Below are 23358 nucleotides of genomic sequence, written 5' to 3' on the forward strand. Positions count from 1 at the left end.
ATGCACCACTAATAATATTCCAATAATATAAGAGTAATAATTATAACACTCTGAATGGTTCCATTTTGCATATTTACTTTTACTTTTGATACTTTAAGTACATTTTTCTGCCAAAACGTCTGTACTTTTACTAGGTAAAAATTCGAATGCGTGTCTTTTACGTGCAATAAAGTATTTTCCATACTGTGTGATTAAGTCTTTAGAAAAGAAACTCAGTACTGTTTCCAGCTCTGGTAATATCTGAGGTAATATGACGACTGCACATCTGGAGGGAGGACCCAGAGGAAAATCCATCCTCTCTCTCTCTCTCTCTCTCTCTCTCTGACCACGTCCACACACTCTGCAGACATCCCACCAAAGGAAAGGAAGCCGAACCATGAAGCGTTAGTCAACAGCAGCACAACATTTGTCACAGCCACCTGATGATATTAGCTCGTTCGCGGTTTTCAGCTCAGCCCTAGAGGAGTCGCTTTCGTGCAGAAAGTAGAAAGTCGTCTGCTGCCCTCAGAGCGTCCATGCGGACACGACAACGTTTTCTGCCACGTTTTTTTTTTTGTTTTTTTTTTAAACATAACGGAGTTGCATCGGTACTGTTTTGGCCCCCCTCCCCTTCCTCCTAAGTCGGCTGCTGTCAGGACGGCGGGACTCGTGTCTACGGTTCGTTTTCTCAACTCTGGTTTTTTGGGGCGGTAGTTTGCAGATACCAGAATGCTGCCCCAGCTCCTCACCCTGGCCTGTGGTCTCGGCTGCTTCGGCTTTGCCTCCGTCACCGCCAACGTACTACAAGCCGAGGTAAGTGGCGTGGCGAGACGGGGGTCCGTTTACTTTAGGCCATGCAGAGGTGGATTTGTTCACAGATGCAACGTGTCGTGCTATAATGTGTCGACAACGTGTATTTTCCAATGCATCCATTTTCTTAAATCTGGGGTTCTCATAATTAAAAGTTTTCTACAATAACCCTGGTGTACTTTGCTGTACACTTACAATGTGAAGCCTAGATTCTGCAGTAGAAAATCCGTTTTACAGCTTTATTGTATTTTTAAGCCCCTTGTTGTGTCACAGGGAATTTCATTTTGCTGTTATCTGTAGTGTCTTTCCAATGTTTAATAGGTTTTATCTAATCTTGCAGCAGCAAGGGAGGAACTGTTTATATTCCCTCCGTGTTTATTCTCCCTCCCCCCAGCACCCCTGACTTTTGTTTTTCTCTACCGGGAACTGTTTTAAAGAGTCCATCTGAGTAGAAGCAGTAACAAGAGATGAAACCTGATCCAGGAGAAGAAATGTCATGAGTCTAAACTTTTCTGGCTTTTGAAGGAGGAGGAAGGGGGGGGGGGGTCCAGCCATGCAGGGGCAGTGTACAGTTTAGAAAACCCCAGTTAAAGCTGCTTTGTTCTGAGGAAGAGGGGGTAGTGGTGGTATGGGGGAGGGGGTTAATGGTTTTCATCAGCCTTTGTAGACTGCACAGACAGCAGGTCGGGAAGTTGGTCTGTCCTCACAACGAGCTGGACGTGAGGCACTCCATCTGGGAGACTTTAGGCCCCAGGGGTCAGGCTGCGAAACCCCGGCCTGGAGACACTAAAGTGCAATGTAACTCATCTAAACAACATATTTTGTCATCAGGCCTCGTGCCTCCTTGTAAATGACTGGGTAGGAGCAGCCTGGGCGCCTCCGGTCTCGGCCCATTTTAGATTTGCTCTAAAGGTAGTCCTTCATCCCTGAACGTTCCAGTTCAACTTGTAGATAGCATCAAAAACAACCAGTGGTCATACTTGCGCCGAAACGTAGAGGGTGTTTAATGCGATCATTTACAGCACCACATGAGTATCAGGTCACGTTCGATCCCGCTGTCAGGAACCGCAGATACAAGGTGTTTCCCTGTAAAAGACAGGATGCACCACAAATAGCCGGCTTCCACAGAAAAATTGATTCAAAGAGCAAGAAGTCCATTAGATATAACTGTAGGGTAAAAAAAAAAAAAACTAAAGAAATACTGTGCTAAGAGGGTACGGGATGCATGAAGGAGCGAAGGAGGACCTTAGTCACTGACCACAAGTCGCTGGCGTGTGAGTCAAGCCAGACGTGGTGGATAACTCAGAGGCAGACAGTTTATGAGATGCCACAGGCCGCTGCCCCCCTGTGGCGAACACACTGACGCAGTGATGAATGTCTGTAAACAAAGTGAGAAAACACGGACGGTTTACTGCAGTGTCGTCTTTAGCAGCCGTAGGATAATGCCTCTAACATCACTGCAGCAGTAGCTCACTTCGGTGCTAAGCTAATAGTGACCCTCGGTGCGGGGTTCAGTGTGGGACACATCAGATCAAAAGTGAACGTCTTGTCTGCTGATACCGGTTTTGTAGCCGGTTTTATCTCAAAGTAAGACGGTGCGGTGGTGCTGTCAGACATACCAGTCAGTCCCGATGCAGAAGGAGGATAAACTTAAATTATGGGTTCAGGATTACATCACCTGTGAGCTGCATATGAACCCTGTGATCAACAGATAGCCCGATGCGCTGTCTGTGTGCGGAGAAAGTAGACTAAACTGGAACAGCAAAGACGGGAGAAACAAAGACAAAATAACAACCGACTGACATAAATGTCTAAGTACGGTCGGTGGAGCTCGCTTCTAGGGGGTTAGGAGGATTGAGCAAGCAGAATTTTGTGGTTTATCAGTGTTGCTCAACATCTGAACATCCCTCTCTTTGACTTCACTTTGACAAACTCAACCCTGGAGTCCATGCAGAGATCCAAGATCCACCAATAGAGAAATAAGACTTCAGCTAGTCTCTGAAAATGAAACCTCTTCTGGGGAAGTCGAGTGCCTCTGCACCTTCCCGCATCTGTTTTCATTCTCCTTTCTTTTTTTGTTTTTTTCCTTATGTAAACTTTTTCACTTAAATAAAATGCTTAGTTGGACCTTGTGAGCAAAGGAAGTGGGCAGCAATGAAAACAACAGGATCTAAAACAGGATCTCTCCATAGCTGGCTAAAGAAATGTTGGAGATTTCCCCCGTGCCATCTGGAGACACACGTCTCGTGATCCCAACGGAGGGTTACAGATCTGGTCAAAGCACATCTGGGTTCAGTTCTCTTTATCTCGACTGGAGTCGCCGTCGATGTAGCATCAAAGAAGAGCCTTGCTCAAGATCTGGTGCACGCTGCTCTGACAGGCCGCGGCTGTCACTTAAGAAATGTCAAAAATACTCAGCTGGCTGGGCCCTAATGAGAACCCGATGGACTTCAAGGGAGAAAGCGAGCTTATCTTTGCTCTGCGGCTAAGGAAAATGGCCCACCTTGGTAACAAAGAGGACATCAAAGAGAGAGAAAAATTTTCCACCATGACGTTAGTAAGTGTAGAGTGGCGAGTTTTTGTCAAGGTAGATAGATTTCTACCACAGTTTTGACCAAGATTTACATTTTAACGGTTTTTGTCTCAGGTGCTGGTTGGATTTGACTAAAGTTGAAATCCAGTAAAACGACTCAGCCAATTTCCTGCGAAAGACGTTAGTGGATAGTAACTCAGTACATTTACTCAGGTGCTTTATTAAAGTAGAGTTCTTGTATTTCCATTTTAACTACTTCTATTCTACAACAGAGGGGAAATATTGTACTTTTTGCCACACAAGATTTATCCGTCAATTTCTACTTCATAGATTAAGATTTTACATATAACATAAATGACTACTGTATCTTATAGGATACAATGCACTGTGGCAATGATCAATGTCATAACCAAACTCAAAGAAATGGCAAAAACAATCACAGCTCAAGGTCTACTTACTAGCTTTTTCTGGAACTTTCAACTGCATCTAGCGATCTTCATCAGCATAATGAGTACTTTACCGTGTGATACTATAGTTCATTTTGCTACTAATACTGTTTCTTTTTTCATTTTTTTGCGTAATTGAGTATTTTTACACTGTGGTATTGCTACTTACTCAAGTAAAGGGTCTAAATACTTATTCCACCACTGCTAATGTGGCTGCAAAACAGAAGCCTAAGAGGTTGCATGAATTGAACTGTTGGACAAATTCAAGTCAAGTCAATTTATAAAGCCCAAAATCACAAATCATACATTTTCCTCAAAGGGCTTTACAACCTGTACAGCCTACCACATCCTCTATCCTTTAACCCTCAGTTCAGATAAGAGAAAACGCCCGAAATATGCCTTTAATGGGGAAAAAGGAAGTATTCAGCAATACCAAAATGTAAACATAGTGCGTTACAGGTAAAAGTACTGCATTCAAACATTTTACATTAGTTAAAGCACATAAGTTTCATCAGTAAAATGCAATTAAGAATCAACAGTAAAAGTGCTCATTATGCAGAATGGATCCTTGCAAAGCAGGATTTACCAGGCAAATGCATTTTTTTTTTTTAACAGCTTGGCAACTCAAAGTCTTCCTTTCAATAATTTATAATAATAAATAAATGATGTAATACATATTAATGAAGTATAAGTATATAAGTATACCTTAAGGACAGTTTATTATTTAACTACGCGTCATATTTATAAGATTCTTATATATTTTGTGTATAGAATATTAATCAGCAAAAACTAGTAGTTACAGCTTTCATGTTTAGTGAAGTTAAAAGTATGATTCACTCTGAAATGTAGTTTAGTAGAAGTATAAAGTAACATAAAATGCAAATACTCACAAATTACAAGTACCTCAAAACTGCAATTTGTAGCCTAAGAGTGCCATGAAGAGTTTGCTAAAGGTATTCATCAGTGTAACGTTGGCAGGCATCAGTATAATAAGGTTTCATTAAGCAGAATAAAACCATCCAGTGATCGTATCATTTGACCTGTTTGACCCAGTAGAAATGTAAACGTAGAAAAAATATCACATGGCGCTGGCGTGAGTGCTAACTGAGTCAGAGAAGCCAAGAAGCGAAGGTGATGTGAGATTCAGCCCCTCATGAGCAGATTTCTCTGTTTTTTCCGTTGGCATCGAGCGAGAGGAACATCTGACTCAGTCCTTCAAATTTAAATTCAGCCATACTCCTAACTCTTCCCTCTCCCTGCCTTTCTTTTACCACTCTTCCTTCCTAATGTCTTAACCTCTCCTTCTTAATGAATCTCTGCACTTTAGATCATCGCCTGCTGTACTTCACCCTCTTGTCTGTCCTTTTTCCTTCCCTCTGTCCTGGGGAGATTTTAAAGACGGGAAGTTAAGTATCCAACTCATTTACAAAGCTAGAAAAAACAGTTTTTATAATTAAAAGACTGTGGATGTTTCCAAGGGCAGTTTCCGACAAATAGTGTTTTGACACTTGGCAGCCTGGCCGTACACAGAACAAATGGCCTTTGGCCTAGTTTAACGGACAGATTACTGCAATGCAAAATGTATACATGGTCAAATAAGCACAACAAACTTAAACCCAGCTCTTCACACAAAGTCACATCCGATTTCCTATTTAATTTCTTGTTCATTTTAGTAGATGTTGCATAAAAATAGACAAAAGCCCACATGATGCATTTACAAACACAATGACAGTTTTGCTTCCTATGAAAATGTCATCCTTTTTTCTTTTCTTTTCAGAAGTCAGTCTGGCGAATGTAAACCAGAGCGTGTGGCAATAGATAGCATCTACCTTATGTGCCCTGTGACGGCTGACGGGACATTGAGACAGAACCATTTTTCAAGAATGGATTACAAGTGTTAGCAACTGCCCTGCCACCACAGAGCTCCAGGAGCCGTGAGAGCCCGAGTCTTGCTGGGGTTCACCTGGGAATATGCAACACTGAGGCACAACACCGCCTGACATTACTAGGGGCCTTAAAAGTTGGGCCTCGCTGTACCACCTGATCTTGAGGTCCAGGGTTGATAAGGATGCCTGTGTCAGAAACTAGTTGTAAAAACTTTATTTGTTCAGTTTTGTGCTTATATGTCGCATGTTCCCAAAATTTATTAGTTTATTCAAATCACCACACAGAAAATCTGGGGCCAGGTAGCATTCTAGCATAGAAAAACTGCCCACGTTGCACAGAGAGTGGGAAGAATGGGGGTTCCGCTTGATTATCAGCAAAATATACAGTACATAGGATTAGGATTGCAAATAACAGTTGTTTAATTTTCAATTAATCTGCTGATTATCTTACTTGGGGCAAAATTTAGAAAAGGAACAATCAGTAAACCTCTACTTTTCAATATTCGGCTTTACTACTAAAGTTTTCACATGCAAATCTAATTTACTTTGCAGTTGATTCACCGTTCTGTAACTGATGATTCTTTGCTATGTATTAATCTGTAATTGTTTTATAAAATGTCTGAAAAAGATTTTTTTTAAAAAGGCCCATCACAATTAATCTGGAGCCCAAAGTGACATATTCAAATTGCCTGCTTTGTCCAACTAGTGGTCCAAAACCCAAAGATATGCGGTTTACTAGAATTTAAGACAAGGAAATGCAGCAAATCCTCACATTTAGGAAGCAGGAACATGAAAATGTTTGCCTTTGTTTGCATAAAAATTACACAAATGATTATTAGATTGTCGAAAATCCAATTAATTAATTGTTTCAGCTCTACATCTGGCAGTAAGGTCACAGTAGGGTCAAAGAATCAATAGATACATCACGCAGAAGCAACCTCCCCCACCATATTTACATCATGCCAGTCGTGTTTCACTGTCTGTGCATTATACATTCAGACCTCATGTCACTGCACACACACTGCACACAGAGCCAGGGGTGTGTTTACCAAACCAGGAGCCAGCCCTTTGACCACACATGGCTGTGTAGTGAGCTACCTAGCTACCCTGAGGCCAACAATACCAGCCATGTACAAGTCTCAATAAATAGAAGCCTTGATGGTTGCTGCTGGGAGTTCCAGGGAGGAGGGGTGTGTGCTGGGATACCTGGCGTCCCAACCGGAGGTGGCGGTGGTGGTGTGTGGAGTAGTTTGGGACTAGACGAGAGAAGTGGAGGTCTTGACGGTGTGGGGGAGACTTTTCATGGGAGTGTTTTTATAGAAGCAGACGCGTCACCACACTGGAGCCACAGGACACACTAGCAGCACTCAGCAGAGAGGCAGAGAGAGTAAATTTGGTTGGTGTTAGAGGCAGATTGACTCACAGAGCGTCAGGGGATAAACTTAATTAACTAGATGCTTAAATAATCCAGAGAAATCTTGAAGACATTGTGAGGGGGGATATGCAGAGATGGAGAGAAGGGGGATAAGTTGCCTCTCAGCAGGTCCTCATAAGTGAACCTTGTTCTCTGGCCTCTCTGCCCACCACATGACTAACAGTAGCTGTGTGTGTGCAGGCAGTATATGGCCAGGTAGTCCTGCCCCAGTTGCTCCATTTCCACCCCTCCCCCTGCTTTTCCCTTCACTTGTCGGAGGAAGGCTTGAAGAGAAAACCAGCACTAATGGTGGAACAAGAGAGATATCTGAGGTTTAGATGACGCTAACGAAGGAATTTGGGGTTATTCCGCTGGCTTAATTTGTGGTGGAGATGAAAATGTGTGTTAACTCTGTGTGTGCAGATACATAATTGGAAACAAACACTCAAAGATGCGTTTAAGCCTCAACAATCCCGACAAGGGGCCCAAGAGATGAGAAGATAGATAACACCCTCACGCAACAGATATATCTGTTAAATATGCAGCTACAGCTGCAGCCAGTTAGATCAGCTCAGTATCAAGGCTGGAAACAGGGAGACACAGCTAGCCTGGCTCTGCACAATGCTAAAAAAATGTCCCTACCAGTACCTCGAAAGATCACCAATTAAGTGCGGCATTCAATTACACCTAAACCTCCAGTAAACCTACGAGGTGTCGCTTTGTTTTAGTTTTTCTTCTTTTAACTAGATATAACATGTTAATGAGTGAGGTTTAAAGCAAAAATATGTAATTCATGTAACACAATCCTCTTCTCGGTAATTAAAAGAAGAATTTTTAAGCAATCTCCGGGCTATAGCAGTGTGTTTAATGAAGAGGCGTGAGAGTGGTTTTAATCTTCTCGTCTAACACCCAGAAGAAAGGGAATAAGACCAAAATGTCAAACTATTCTTTTAACAGTCTTAGACCACCAGCAGCAGACAGTGGAAAGAATAGCCTGGCCTTTCATGTGTAAAGATAAATAGTGGTGGTTTTGGTTGACATGAGGACAGACAGAGAGAGGAGGAGGAGGGGGACAGCCAGAGACAGCGGCAGGAAGAGCTTAAACTCAAGCTTTGAGGAGTCCAGAAGTTGCTGAAAATGTTACTTTTTCCAGCGTTATGACCGCCAGTTGTCTTTGGCTGCGATAGTCTAGACAGAGTTCTGGGTCACTGTGATTCAAATGACATCAGTGTTTTCGGATTGTGTGTTTGATTTGGCTTTCAGTTCCTCTCTCATCCCTCCTCATGACCCCACAACAAAGTTTCCCGTAACAAGCTCAGCATAAATCAGGGGACATGTGAGGACTTGGTGTTAGTTGTTAGTTAGTTACTTTGTAGGCAGGATAATGTCACAGTCACGTTAAGAAAAGACAATAAATAAAACCCGCTGAGTTACCACAGTGTGTCTGCTGTGGAGGAAGGATTGCAGGTTAACGAGTCGGCTTGGCGCACAAAATGCCCTTTGTCTCCCTGATTCATCATGCAATCCCTATTACACATCTCAGCTCAGAGCGGCAGGTCCAAACAAGGCCTGAAAGATGACTGGAAGAAGTTGAACACCCACAAGTTCACACAAGTGGCCGATCCCCTGTTTTTTGTTGACTAAGATGTTTTCTAAGATATTTTCAGGTGGTTTTCCAGTTGTTTCTGGCACAGCTGACTAAGAGCCGTCTGAGAAATTCACAAAGAAAATAAAACAGAAAGAAGTAAATAATAATTATGCGTTGCACAACTCCTAATAAGTGCCTAGTATAAAATAAAAGCCTCCTCGTCATATTTTCGCAGCTAAAAGCCTAGTCTGTTGTTTTTTCCAAATTATTTTAGTTGTTTGTCTTTTTGTAAGCATGTTGTATTTTATGGAAATATAAAGTCCTATACCAAAACATCTGTATAGTCTGCTACACTGGTTTTTTTTTTTTAGGGTTTAGGTGACCTATGATTTTGATTTTGCCATTCCAGGTGCGAGAGACTGCAGGCAGCCATATGCAGTGTTGTTTTCGAGGCAGCATGCCCTCCTCCTTTTTTGCATAAAGTGTTTTAATCTGTTTTAATCTTAATTGTTGGGTCCATAAAATGTCATCGATTTCTGTGAATCCAAAAATCACAAGTTATATTGGCTATTTTAGCAGCTTGTTAACCAATAATGAATCTACCCAATGTCTCTTTAAGAACACAAATTATTTTTAGTTTGACAAATAACTATGGAAACGTGTCCACTTCATCCGATGTGGAATATCACATTTTCTGAGTGTGACTTCCCACATAAGATCCTACACATTTGATATATTTCATTTTTATGTTTCAACTTTTGTGTCGGGAAAAAAAACTTTCAGGTTATTCAATTGCTGAAGCAAATCTCCCTCACTGTTGGAATTTTTAAAATAGTAATAAAAGAAAATAATGATATTTGTACATGCTCAGTGCATGCACATGATGCCAGTAGTGACTATAGTTAATTCTCATTACATTGGGTACTCCTTTATCCAGAAAATTTAGTGAATGATAATGATACTCACAGTGTAATTTGTGTTTTAAAAAATGCAGGATCAGTAGAATATATTTTATATTTTATTTCTGTGAAATATTTACAGTACGCATGGTCAGCTAGTTGGTCTAGAGGGCCGATTTTGGGGTAAACAGGGTCTGTGTTTACCTTAGCAGCTTTTTCTTGATGGAGTGAAAAGAGCTCTGTGAAAGCATTTAGCCTGTCCAAAACTAAAATACTCAAATACCGAGGCATTTTATTTATAGCTTATCTAAAAGATACCAGACCTGTACCCGTAGATGGATAAAGGAAACTGTGTCAAGCTGTGTGTAGTGGGATCATCATGTCATGTGTAGTAATTAGTTAGTAATAAGCGGACTCAGGTGGAGTTATCCACGTTTAGCTTAGTCTAACAAAAAAACAAATGATTCACCATCCCACAAAGAAAAGTATTAATCAGTATCTAAACAAATACACATAATTTTCCGCCTTTCTTTCTGTCACTCCCTCTCTCTCAGGGTTGGCTGCAGAAGTATGGCTACCTGCCTCCAGGTGATGTGAGAGCCCAAGCCATCCGTTCCCCAAAGTCCATCGAAACAGCGATAGCAGCCATGCAGAGGTTTTATGGTTTGACTGTCACCGGCTCCATAGACTCCAACACGTTAGAGTGAGTCCCGATTGACGGCAATGATTTAATGACGCACAACTGTTTGGTTTCACATCTTTCACGTCAAATGCGTAATATGGATTCAAAAGTCTGGAGGTCATTTGAGGACTTGAGGAAGATTGCAAGATGAACCAAGAGAGTCTGAGAAAGCAAGGTTACCGTTCACAAAAAATGTGTCCTTCAAAGCCGTCGAAATATTTTACATAGTTGAAAAACTGGGAATTTTATTTTGCTGTTGCCAGGGCGATGAACCGGCCGCGGTGTGGTGTCCCCGACAAGTTCGGCCCGGAGCTGAAGACTAACCTGAGGAGGAAGAGATACGCCGTGCAGGGTCTGTCGTGGGACAAGCCTGAGGTGACCTTCAGGTCAGAATTCACACTCCGCACACCCACACTAATCAACGGTTTGACTTAACTACTGAAGTTTCACAAGTGGATATGACCTAACGTGTCAGTGATAATAAACTTGTAGGTAATTTTTGGGCAGCAACTAATGATTTTTCACAATTTCCGGGGAGCACAAGTTGACATGTTCAAATTGCTTTGTTGTGTCCGACCATCAGTCCAAAACCCAAATATTTTTGATCTACTATCATAGGAGACTAAGAAAACCAGCACATACTCACATTTTAGAAGTGAAAACCACTGAACTCTTGGCATTTTTGCTTAAAAAGAACTTACTACAAAATACTACTAAATAAAGAATAAAAAAGACATTGTTAATGTTTCAATGCAAATTAATTTTTCTATAAACTTTCTTAATTCAAGTGTCTTCTGTCAATGTGCTCTTTTAATTTAGTGTAACATTTTTACACTAAATACAAACCTAAATAAAAAATAAAATAAAACAAGACTAAACACTATCCTGTTTGACATTTGTGCTAAAGGCTTAAGTAACTTTTGTTTTGAAAAGGGCAGGTAAACAGACATTTACATGCCTACTTACCTTCGCACTTGAGTTGACTCCAACCCTCCCGGCCCTAAATCTCCGTCTCTCCATTCTTTACAACAGCATACAGAACTACACCCCTAAGATTGGGGAACAAGCCACGTATGAAGCCATTCGAAAGGCCTTCAAGGTGTGGGAGAGCGTGATCCCGCTCACCTTCAGAGAGATCCCCTACAGCCATATCAGAGGCAAGGTCCACAAGTACGCAGACATCATGCTCTACTTCGCGGAGGGTTTCCACGGGGACAGCACGCCGTTCGACGGCGAAGGAGGCTTCCTGGCTCATGCTTACTTCCCTGGACACGGCATCGGGGGAGACACGCACTTTGACCTCGCCGAGCCCTGGACCACCGGGACCGCCGACCAGGAAGGTAAGCGAAAGAAGAGTAGAGGGCGAAAGGTAGAGCTAACTACCGACTGAAACAAACTAAGCTAAGCTTCCTCTTTCTCTCCCTCTGAAGGTAATGATGTTTTCCTGGTAGCCGTCCACGAGCTGGGTCACGCTCTGGGTCTGGAGCACTCCAACGATCCCTCTGCCATCATGGCCCCCTTCTACCAGTGGTTTGACGTCGAAAACTTTCAGCTCCCTGACGACGACCTCAGAGGCATCCAGGCCATCTATGGTGGGTTGCTCTAAAAGAATTGTAAATTTACTGGTCGGCAGGTATTTTGCAGTGACGTTCCCCATTAAATCCCCCATCAACGATCTTGTGACATCCTTTACAGAGATTATATGTTGTGTAGCAATGTAATGTAATAAATCGCTGAAAAAGTTATGTCCAAACAACCAAGAATAGCCCACTTGTTCAAATTTACTTGTAGGCGGGTGGTGTTTAATGCCTAATTCACTGTTTCTTTTATCAATATTGATTAACTTGATTAACGGATACCTTGTTTCCTAAAAGAAACGCACATGACACCTATGAGCAACTATTTGCTTCAACTTCAGTCCAAGTTGAAGGTTTATTTGTTATTTCAACAGCAAAAGCTACAGTTGAAATGTAGTATTGTTTCTTCATGATCAGGTTGTATAAAGCAGACAAAAAGCCTATAAAAAGCTCAAAATAGTGACACATAAGTGTATGGGTGCATCAAAACCTGAGTGCAACAAACGACATCTCTAACCTTCTCTCACTTCTGTCTCTCAACACAGGCACCAAGTCTGGGGCTCCCCCTCCTCCTCCTCGACCCACGAGGCCGTCCAACCCCGAAAGGCCAGATCATGCCCCAGACATCTGTGACGGACACTTTGACACCATCGCTGTCCTCAGAGGGGAAAAGTTTGTATTTAAGGTACAGGACACCCTTTTTTTTTTTTTTCCTCAGACATTCTCAAATGTTCTCGAAACCCGAATTTTTCACCGCAGACAGTTGGACTTGTCATAGCAGGAGAAGCATAGCTCTGTTCTGTTGTAGTGTCCCTGTAAGTCAGGCATGAACAATGCCAGCGACCCTGAAACTGAAGCCTGAAGCAGCTAAATGGAATTCAACCATCCTTAATTTTACTATTTACACCTGTGCTTAAAATATCTTCCAAAAAAAAGGGGCTATTGAGAAGTGGTGGTAGTAGTAGTTGTTTCTAAAATATTGGCTAATAGGAAAACCTACCTATAGTTTCCTGAATAATATCCATCGGGGCTATAAGTAATAATTGTTTGTTTGATTACTATCTGTCGATTATTTTTTGGATGAATTGTTTCGTGCCTGTTTTGTCCCACCTAAGGTCCAAAAAACCCAAAAAATATTCAATTCATAATGATATAAAATAAAGAGAAGCAGCAAGCCCTTCACATTTAACGAAATTACTTATGCAGCTCTTGGAATAGTAGATAAAAGTAAAAACACAAGATATGTTAAAGGACAGTATTAAAGTGCCGTATTCAAAAGAACTGGCATTTTTCTTAGGTTTATTAGCACAAATATGTATCATTTGAGTCCAGTCAAAAAATGTCCACCGGTGGAATATATTCTACTATGGCTCTAATCTAACTCCACGTGCGTTGCAGGACAAGTGGTTCTGGCGTGTGCGTAACAACAAGGTGTTGCAAGGTTACCCGATGCCCATTGGTCACTTCTGGAAGGGCCTGCCCTCAAACATCAACGCCGCCTACGAGAGGGGTGATGGGAAGTTTGTCTTCTTCAAGGGTAGGTTCCATCTGAGATTCGATTGAAACCAGACGATGAATTTCATGCGTTAACTATCAGTGACTGGTCCTCTTTGATCTCCTCTCTCCTCTGATCCTTCAGTCTTTCTGTTTTCAATCTCCATTCTTCTCATCATTCTGTGGGGTTTTTTTTTCTTCCACCTCCAGGTGACAGGTACTGGGTTTTCAGCGAGTCCAGCATGGAGAAAGATTCCCCCAAGAGCCTGAAAGACCTGGGTACCGGTCTACCCAAAGACAAGCTTGATGCCGCTCTTTTCTACACGCCAACGGGACAGACGTACTTCTTCCGAGGCACTAAGTGAGTCCGTCCTCCATTCAGAGTTTACCTCACTACCTCACTACAGTGAACCTGCTACAAATACGACATGATCTGTTAAATCCACTGTGATTTTGCATTGTCAGCTTTGTATATACTTATCTGTGAGCTTGTTGAAATTTAGTATGCAACATTTCAGTTCTTTTGACTCATACTGTCTTTAATTCAAATCCAAAATGACCTGAGAGCCAATTCCATCCCAAGTGGCAGCATAATTCCCCAAATAAAAATTAAATATTCCATATTTTTCGGAGCATTTTTTTGCCTTTATTTATCTTAACAGTATCTAACAGTAGAGACATGATGGAAAATGAGAGGCCAGAGGGAGAGGGCTCACATGCAAGTAACACACAGTAAATAACTTGAACCGGAGACTTTGTGATTGCACAGTCAACATCTTAAACCCTCATAGGCCACGAGACGCCCCGGCTGTGTAGACTTTCAAGACAAAATACCTCTGTCCGGGGCCATAGCTTGGATTTTAGAAATGCTGCCCCCAGCCTCTTTTTGACCTGCCTCCAAAAAGTCTGTTATTTCAGTTATACTATATTTTCACTTATATTTTCTGTAAATTTGAACTGTGAATGAATTTTTAATATTTAATTTTGGTAGAGAAAAAGTAAAGCCCTTAATTTGATTTGATTTAGTTTACTTTCTTTCTTTTTTTTAGTTTTGGCTAAATACAGTTACACTTAAATATACTGAGTCTTAAAAAAAATTTCGGAACAAAACCTTGCCTCTGTTGCATGAATTCGTTTCTTAAGCAATGAACTAAGATCTTTAATGGTTGTGTCTCTGTGTCGTTTGCAGGTACTACCGCTTCAACGAGCAGACTCGCACCGTGGACAGTGGCTATCCAAAGCCCATCAGCATGTGGAGCGGAGCACCTGACAACGTCAAAGCTGCCATCATGAGTGAAGACGGATGTAAGTTTTTCCCCGTCCCTAAGCCGAGACGATTGTTGAACTAAAACTGACCAGCAACTATTTTGATAATTGATTAATGGTTTAAGTCATTTTTCAGGCAATAATACCAAAGATATCTTAGTTTCTGCTTTTGTTTGTCGTAAGTGATAATAAATTGCATGCCTTTGAATTTCGGACTGTTGGTCGGACAAGAGCAGCGTTTTCAAAAGGTCACCGTGGGCTTTAGGTATCTGTGTTGGAAAATTTTCACAACTTTCCGGCATTTAATAGACAGAAAGATGAATCCATTCATTGAGAAGAGTAATGGCAGATTGGATAATAATGAAAATAATAATTTGCAGCTCTGTCGTTGTCACCATGTCGGAGCCCCTGAAAAAATGGAACTCACAAAACTAACCTGTGATTTCTCCATCTTTCCGTGTTCCTCAGCTTACACGTATTTCTACAAAGCCAACAAGTACTGGAAGTTCAACAACCAGTACATGAAGGTGGAGTCCGGTTACCCTAAGTCCGTGCTCATTGACTGGATCGGCTGCGAAAGCGAGGAGCCCAAGAAGGGTCGGGAAGAGGAGGTTCTCATCATCGAGGTGGACGAATCACAGAGCGGGGCCGGGCCAGTGGCCGTGGTGATCCCTCTCCTGCTACTGGTGCTGGTGGTTGTCACTCTGGGAGCGCTTTTGTTCTTCAGGAAGTACGGCACGCCTCGACGCCTCCTCTACTGCCAGAGATCCCTCCTGGACAAGGTGTAGACAAAGGGGCGACAGGTGACTGACAGACTGCCACAGAGAGACAGAAAGAGAGGGGGAGAGAGAACGAGGGCCCGGGGGAAGATGGAAACTGAGAGGGGGAGAGAGCAACTGGAGGAAAAAGACAGAAGAAATGGGGGATAGAAAGGGGACGATGTGTTAAGTTTTGGGTGGTTTGTATGTGCCACAAAAGAGGAAAAAAAAAAAAGAGAAAGGCCCTAGAAACTGAAATCAGGAAAATGTGTATTTGTATGTTAACTATTTACATGTACTGTTCAGAGATTAAAGAACATACCCACAATCTCACATAGAGAAGGGAAATATAAAAGACTCATCTTCATCGACTTCCCTCCCGCCTCTCCCCTCACACATCCCAGGTATTAAAAAAAAACATCCCTCTTCCCTTCCTCTACTCTAACTGGACGACTCCAGCTGAACTGCTGTCTGATTCATAAGGTTGACCACCAGAAAAAAAAAATTTTGAAATCTGTGTTTCGGTTTGGATTTACTCAGAAATTCCTCTTCTCTGTTAAGAGTTTTTGCTCTGGAATACATTTGCTGTCATAATCATTGGGGTTTTTTTGGGGGAATTTTACTCAGAAATTCTTTGTTTCGATATGACATTTGCTCTTAAATCCAGTGTTTTGGCAAAGTTTTGAAGTTCAGCCATGCAATGTGGCCTGTATTTGTTTGATTTTTTTTTTTCTACCACTAAGTAGGGCTGGGTATCAAACCTCAGACTTCTTTAGCACTGCCAAAAAGTGTCGACAGCACCAGGTCTTTTGTTTGCTTGATCGTTGATCAAATAGCCCCATTTTTTAAATTGCATTTTGCTGACTTTAGACCATTTTAGTAAGCAAAAAACTTGTACTGTTGCTTGTGTTCAGACAACATTTAACCTTTGAGAACTTTGGCTTTTTGTTGTTGTTAATGCAAAAAAGTAGAGAAACTGTTAATAGTTCACAAAGTAATGTACTGAAATAAGTATTGTTTTGGTATCGGTACTCAGCGCTATTATAGAGCATTTTAAAAACAATACCCAGCCCTACCATCGATGTGATCCTCTCCCATCTGCTAAATGCCAAAGATGACCGTGGTCAGTTTTAGTTATTATTACCTAATTTTTGGATTTAATGGAGCTGAGTATAATAGCACATCCCTCATGCAAAGTATTAGCATTGATGGATGCAGACGTTTGAACATGCTCGAATGGGATTTATGATTTCAATTTGTTTAACCAGAATTATGTCCAAAAAAAAAAGTCAGGATTTACACGAGGCTGCCGGAGGGGATTTCTGCTTGCACCCCTGTCGAGACGTCTAAAAACAAAGACGGCTTGAATCCTTTCCGGGACCTGCACACAGCTACAGTGTGTAACTGCAACCTCAGACAGTCAGACTTGCAGGCGAAACTCTTCTTTCAGTGCAAGCAGTCAGACGGGAAAAAATGTTTTTAAAAAAACAAAAACAAACAAAAAAAAAAAAAGACAAAACAAAAACCGTGACGTCTTATCTCACAACTGACAGTTTTGAAACATTCCAGTACATTTGTTGTTGAATACCAGCGGAGCTGCTTGTCCAAATGTTACAGTGAGCGGTACAGTTTCCAACAATAAGGTGCAATTCTTAATTATTATCATTGTTATGGGACGTTGTTATTATAAGTATGGTTATTGTTATTATTGTTCTCCTGGTAAAGGTCTAATGAATTTTTTTGTTTGTTTTGTTTTGTTTTTTTTGGCTTTTGTACATTGTCATTTGGAGTCCTGCTGGACAGAGGCATAACATGACAATGATGGAATTGAATCCCAGTTGTGACACTCAGCGTGTGGTGAATTAGATCAGATCGGAGGGTAATTACGAGTTCAGGGAGTTTCTTTTTGTACTGAAACACCCCAAATTACCCAGACGTTGGCACAGAATAACAAGCAATGCTATTTATGAACTTTGACACATATGGTGCTCAATGTTTTTTCTTTCTTTTTCTTTTTTTTTTTTTTACTCAAATCTAAATTGAAGTTGAATTGATTTAGTTAATAACAATGATAATGGTAATTATATTTATAATGATGATCATATCAATAAAATGGAATGAGATTTTTTTTTCCTGCCTGTTTTCACTTTTGTATTTCAGTAGATAAAGTGAAATTAAACTATTTTCTACAAAGAGTCATACTTTTTTTTTTTTTTTTTTCCAGTATCTTCTCACCACTGTCTGAATACACACAGACACTTTCACACTATAGGCTAAAGCACAACATTAAATACAACCGCATTTAGGATATTGAATTTTGGCTGCCCAAAAAAAAAGAAAGAGAGAAAATATTGTAGATACCAGATATTCACAAGAGACTAAAGGCAAATGTCACTGTAACACACAGCTAGTCAGTTTATTGTTATTGACTAAATACCCAAGTGTAACTCTTCACTTAAATCCCCCTATTTAGCATTTATGGGCACTATCTAAACATTTAGTGAATGGTTTATAACACACATGAGAGAAGTTATAAAAAGGTTTAGGGATGTTTGTATTATTGTATGGTTTTCTCAAGAATTCTAACTTTTCCTATGAAGACGTATTTTTATATCGTTATTGTCCTTCATTATTTATTTATATAACAGCATCCAGTCACAGATTGTTACACAGACAGAGTCAAAGTTTTTGAGAAAACACATTGACACTTGAAAATGTCCTTACAGTTACTCACAACACGTTTGCGTGTTATAAACCGTGTATTACATGTTAATATACTGCTTATAAATGCTGAGTGGGGGGGGGTAAAATAAAGTGTTACCTGCTTGGTTTTCACGACACTATATATTCATTCCTATCCCTATTTTTGAAGGCAATTAATCATTTTTGTGGTGTCACTAACTTCTGAAAGCCACTTCGGTCATTTGTCATTTTTCACATCAGTTGAGGAAGAATTACTATGGAAATAAATCGCCACCATCCTGGGTGTTATTAATCTCTTTCAAAACCTCACAAAGAAACACCAAAAAATAACTGAAAACATGTCTCTGTCTTCTTAGTTCTTAAAAAATTGACATTTAGGAGATGAAATGGTTTTCATCTCGGCAGGGTCACATTATGATCGCCTGGATTCAAGCCTCAGCTTCGACGAGCATCAAAGCTTGAGTGGCTTCGACTGAGACAGTACACAGCTAGTCCCAACTAGACGCTACATAGTGAAACTATTAATTATATTCAATGTTGTAATCTTCATGATGTACTACTTTGGCAGTTGGTATCCAAAAGCTAATCCAAAAACGATTTTGTGCTTACCAGGATATGATGTGGACCAGCTAACATCATATTGACCTGCAACCATTTTTAAGAACTGGAAAATTTCATGATTCACTCCTGGTTCTTAGTAAAATGTTAATTTGTTGGGGGAAGAAGTGTTTCGAAATGATACCATCATCATCCGCCAGGTCAACATCTGCAATTTTTTCTGCTTTTTTCTGGTTCTTCCTAACATGTGCTGCTTTGAAGGATAATAATGTCCTTCAACACTACACTTTTTAAATCAAGTGATTTTTAGAAAGCGTTGTGTGGTTTCATTGTTTATCGTTTATTCGGGTCCTCATTACTTGTTACCTCGATAACAATTACTCAGCTATACTATACATACTATAAATACAATATGTATTGTGTTAAAAGAAAGACAAAAACTGGCATCAAAACCAATCAAACTCAAAAACATAACAGCAAACAAACCTCAGATCATCTGAACATTCACATTGCAAATAAAGTTTAAAAAAATAACTATGCTTTTTATTTGCATGCCTGACTTTAAGAAAAAGTGCTTTAGTTGCGTCTTTAAACCGTTTTTTTTTAGAATCTTGAGATATAATGTCAGACTGTTCAAGTGAAATGTGGCTCTCTACTTAAAAGGTTTTTTTTTTTCTTTTTCATTGCATTGGTCTTTGGTTGAGGTAATGTAGTGTGACCTCCACTAACCCGACTTGTTTAACCCGTCATGATCCTTACCTTCATCCTGAGGAATATTACTGTTGTGGAAAAACAAAGAGGATCAAACAAAGAGAGGTGGTGTGCGACAAACGTCAGGACCTGCGACGAATCTTCACCGCCTGAGAGACCGGGACAGACCCGGTTTTGGCCCACTGGAGGGCCAAAAACGGGTCTGGATACAGTTACACTGCTGGTTGTTTTGGACACGCTGCCAGCAGTCATGTGTTGAGGAATGAGTTGGAAAAAGTGATAGAACGGTCACATATTTCAGAGAAGTGCATTCCAGCTCAGCATCTGGTATTCTTGAAACATCTGAACCTCTCGGCCAGGCCTGACTGTAGACGGCATTCGTGTATACCGTCTGTGCGTGCGTGCGTGTGTGTGTGTGTGTGTGTGTGTGTGTGTGCCCGCGCATGTGTGTGTGTTTTGTGTGTGTGTGTGTGTGTGTTCAGGCTTGTGCAAAAAACAGTTCACGCCCTGGCTCTCCCCTCTTAAAATTCCTTGTGAGAACGTGTGAAGAAAAATAGTGTACAAAGAAAAAGAAGCGAGAAACGAAAGGTTAGGTGAGAGAAGTGAGAAGGGGCAGTAAAACAAAAATGATTGTATCGGTTTGGGGATATTTTTCCCTCTGCACATTTCTATCCAAAAAATCCTTTTGCAAGCAGCCACCCTCCCTCTCCTAGCTCTCTCTTATTTCCTTACCCATTGCAAAAATTGTTCTTTTTATGAGGCTTCAGTCTCAAACCACTCCTCCTCTCACCACAAGTATCTCTGGTCTGTTTTTGCTCTCTCTTCCTCTGCCCCCCCCCTTCCCCTCAGTCCTCATGCTCTCTGCTTTAACTCTTCACATATTGCGCACTGTGGGTGTAAGGGTAAACAACAACAACCTGGGTAGACCACAAGATCAGGACAAACAACCACCAGCGTGAAAGGAAAATGGCTGAAAACCTTGTCGGTATGCAATTATGGTTTAGTCTCTCTCAAAAACAGAATACATAATAAGGATTGGCCTACTTTTACACAAAAAAATTATCGTAAAAGTTCTTACTGCACTTTGTAATGTGACTTTATTTCTTTTAGCACTTGAACTGCTGACAGTCCAGCTTGCCGTGTATGTAACTGTATAAACAGTGCTTTATAAATACAGCTTCATCTTACTTTTGATTGGATCTTGACCTGTGGAAGCTCTCCCAGCTCCAGGCGAGTCGCTTTTACAGCTCACCCCTGAATTCTCAGGATGCCAAAAACATAGTTTGCTTACTATTTTTCTATCATATCAGATTTAACGACAAGCTTAGTTAGTAAACTAAATTTAGATCGGGTCAAAAGCTCTGGAATAAGAAAGTAAGAGGACCTCTCCCCTTGAAAAAAACATTGTACTATCGGTGTTATCTAGGCAGCAGAAACAAGTTGATTTTACTGCAAACCTTTAAGTATAAATACTTATAAATATACTTAAATACTTTAAGTATAAATACTTAATACTTTAAGTATAATTTACTGTGATGAACTGTCACTTCAAATCTTTTAGCTTTTAAGTTAATTTCACTCAAATAAGTTTGTTTCTTCATTGTTGGTTACTTGATTTTTTTTAAAGGTTGTAATCTTTTTGACGTGGTGGGATTGTCAGCAGTCTCCTATTTGCGCATTCCCCCAGATACACAGTAACATTAGCATTTTTTATCGTCCCGTTTCTGTCCACCTGATGAATACAAGTCCAATTCCCTTTTTGCTTTTTTTTCTCTTTCTACTTCGTGTTTTTGGGTCACCACCAAATTTTGAAGGAAATATCCGGCTTCTTTAACAGCTAAATGCTCCACCGTAAAAACCCACCTGCTGTGGCAGTGGTGAAAAATACACTGAGAATGGTGAGAGTGAACAAAACCGCAACGTTAGAGGCCAGAAAACCAAAACAATGAGCTGAAAGATGCTACAATGCTCTGCAGGGCTGTAGGAAGGTCCAGACTCGGGGGGATAGTTCTCTGTGGGTTTGTCACTATGAGCAACACCTTTCATATTTCATATTACACAGTCATTTGCTCCATTGTTATTATAGAACTATCGATAATAGCCGCTTTAAAGATGAACTTAATGTCAGGCTGGAAAGTTGCAATGTTTCTGCAAACTTCCTCTCAACTGACGGGAAGAAGTATTTCAGATTGGAAAATGAGCTTGATTGGGTTTCAACTGAGAGACTGAAAGAGACACTTTTGCACCGAGCGTCACTGTCAAACTTTGGCCCGTCTGCTTCTCTTGCGTGAATATACTGTACACTTACCTGACTGACCTCACCTTTCCTATTTTTTTCGACTCACATCTGGTCATCCGCTTTCCTCCTACACTGGCCAAACTCTCTTTCTCTTTCTCTTTCTCTTTCTGTGTCACCTGGTGTTTCCATTTGTCTCAGTGGATCATTGTCTCTCTGTCATGCACAATAACTGTTTTGACTAATCCATCTTTCTAGACAAAACCTCTGCTGCTCCGCTGGATGGATGCTGCTGAACGGTGTGGGAGTGTTTCCAACGGTAATCTTTCGGCAATTACATTGTTAGGTTTTAGCCACCCAGTGCTCATCATAAAGTTTATGGTACCGCTCTCTAATAAAGCAGCCTTTATATAAAGTGAGTTGCATGCTTTAGAGATCAGTTATGAGCCTTTAATTGGAACCATTTTGGGGTTGCCAGGTTGTAAAAAAAAATTTTTGACTAATTGGACCATCACCACTTACCTTCTAGGAAAGAGCTACAGAGGATCCGGACTGAAATCCATTTATAGACAACTTGTTAGCCAGTTATTAATGAATTACCCACATTTATAACTACTGTTAATACCGAATAGAAAGGATTAACACCCACCAAAGGGAATTTTCTCAACCTGGCAACAATTTTCCAGTTTCCTGGAAAAAAATTAATTAGTTTGGTGCTAATTATAGGGGGAGTTGGGGGGGGGGGGGTCTGAGAAAATGCTCTGAGACAGTTTATTTGGGTTGTGTTTATGGGCCGTTGAGGATTTTTCAGAGTGATTACTGTGAAAGCCCCGAGTAAACACTAATCTATTAATGAAAACTCTCCTCTCCGTATTTTTTTAATTGTTTGCTTGACTATAGCCACATTTTGTTCAGCTGAGTGAAGCAATGTCTAATTGGATTTTGGTTCTCAATTAGTTAACCGGACAGTAATTGTCTGGGTAACCTTTGAGGCATATAGAGAGATAATATTATCCCATAAATCACTGGAAAAAAGCAAAGATTAGAGGAATTACTGAAAAAGAGATACATTTAATATTGCGCAGCTGTTAATATTCTGCTTTCCTATCTTGTTATTTGTCCTTAGATTTACCGGGCGACCTTTCGGGAAGTCGTGACCCCCAGGTTGGCAACCAGTGCTAGTAATTAATTGGAATTAATTAACTCACTGTGTATCAATTTAACAATGTCTCCATGTTCCCTTAAATTGCAACCAAATTACGTAGTCCTTTCCAGGAACCTTCCTAAGAATTTACTGTTCCTTTCTAGGAAATTATTAGGAAACTATGGGACCTGTAAAATATACTGTTGCCAAAAAGCTGTTTTGGTGTTGTTGTTTTCTTTTTTCTTCTTTGCCTCGCAGCAATCATGACGATGTCTTATTGATGGGCAGGCACACAGAGGAGGAGTCAGACAAGGGACAGTAATGTTTAATGGTTGTCAGAGATGTGGCTGATCAGGAAGGGGTAGAGGAAATACATGAAACTCCTCAGACCTTGTCAGCCGGCACATTTTTTCACTTAATTCTGGCTATTTTGTACAGTAATGTGGATGTCCGGAGGTGATACCAGGTTTATGTGCCAAGCATCTGCTCCCCTTGTCTTGTAGATCAGAGAGATGAATAAAGATGAGATCTTTGGCTGCCATGTTGGCTTCTACTCCTCTTCCTCCCCTTTCTCTTTTCTTTCTCTCACTCTCCCTGTCAGCCATTTTAATGCTGAACTCATAGAGTCTGGCTGGGCGGTGCAGGAACAACCTTCAGGCTCAGCACTCCTTCTC

At 40.8% G+C, this 23358-nt stretch overlaps 1 protein-coding gene across 1 annotated transcript; it reads left to right on the forward strand.

The window, feature by feature from the left end:
• Positions 1 to 371: 371 nt before the first annotated feature.
• mmp14a (matrix metallopeptidase 14a (membrane-inserted)) lies at positions 372 to 15624 on the forward strand. Its single transcript, XM_040141347.1, has 10 exons — positions 372 to 792; positions 10110 to 10258; positions 10501 to 10623; positions 11270 to 11577; positions 11668 to 11829; positions 12360 to 12499; positions 13213 to 13351; positions 13519 to 13669; positions 14498 to 14613; positions 15043 to 15624. Exons 1-10 carry the CDS (start codon positions 709 to 711, stop codon positions 15360 to 15362), a joined length of 1692 nt encoding a protein of 563 aa, XP_039997281.1. The 5' UTR covers positions 372 to 708; the 3' UTR covers positions 15363 to 15624.
• The last annotated feature ends 7734 nt before the right edge of the window (positions 15625 to 23358 follow it).

This window comes from Xiphias gladius, chromosome 12 (assembly GCF_016859285.1).
Source record: "Xiphias gladius isolate SHS-SW01 ecotype Sanya breed wild chromosome 12, ASM1685928v1, whole genome shotgun sequence".
NCBI lineage: Eukaryota > Metazoa > Chordata > Actinopteri > Istiophoriformes > Xiphiidae > Xiphias > Xiphias gladius.

What these genes read in the sequence shown, in the direction of transcription:
- mmp14a (XM_040141347.1), top strand. Translation starts at nt 709, where the DNA reads ATGCTGCCCCAGCTCCTCACCCTGGCCTGTGGTCTCGGCTGCTTCGGC. An exon ending in AAGCCTGAGGTGACCTTCAG is followed by an intron (nt 10,624 to 11,269) that starts GTCAGAATTCAC and finishes TCTTTACAACAG; the next exon opens with CATACAGAACTACACCCCTA. An exon ending in GGGAAAAGTTTGTATTTAAG is followed by an intron (nt 12,500 to 13,212) that starts GTACAGGACACC and finishes CGTGCGTTGCAG; the next exon opens with GACAAGTGGTTCTGGCGTGT.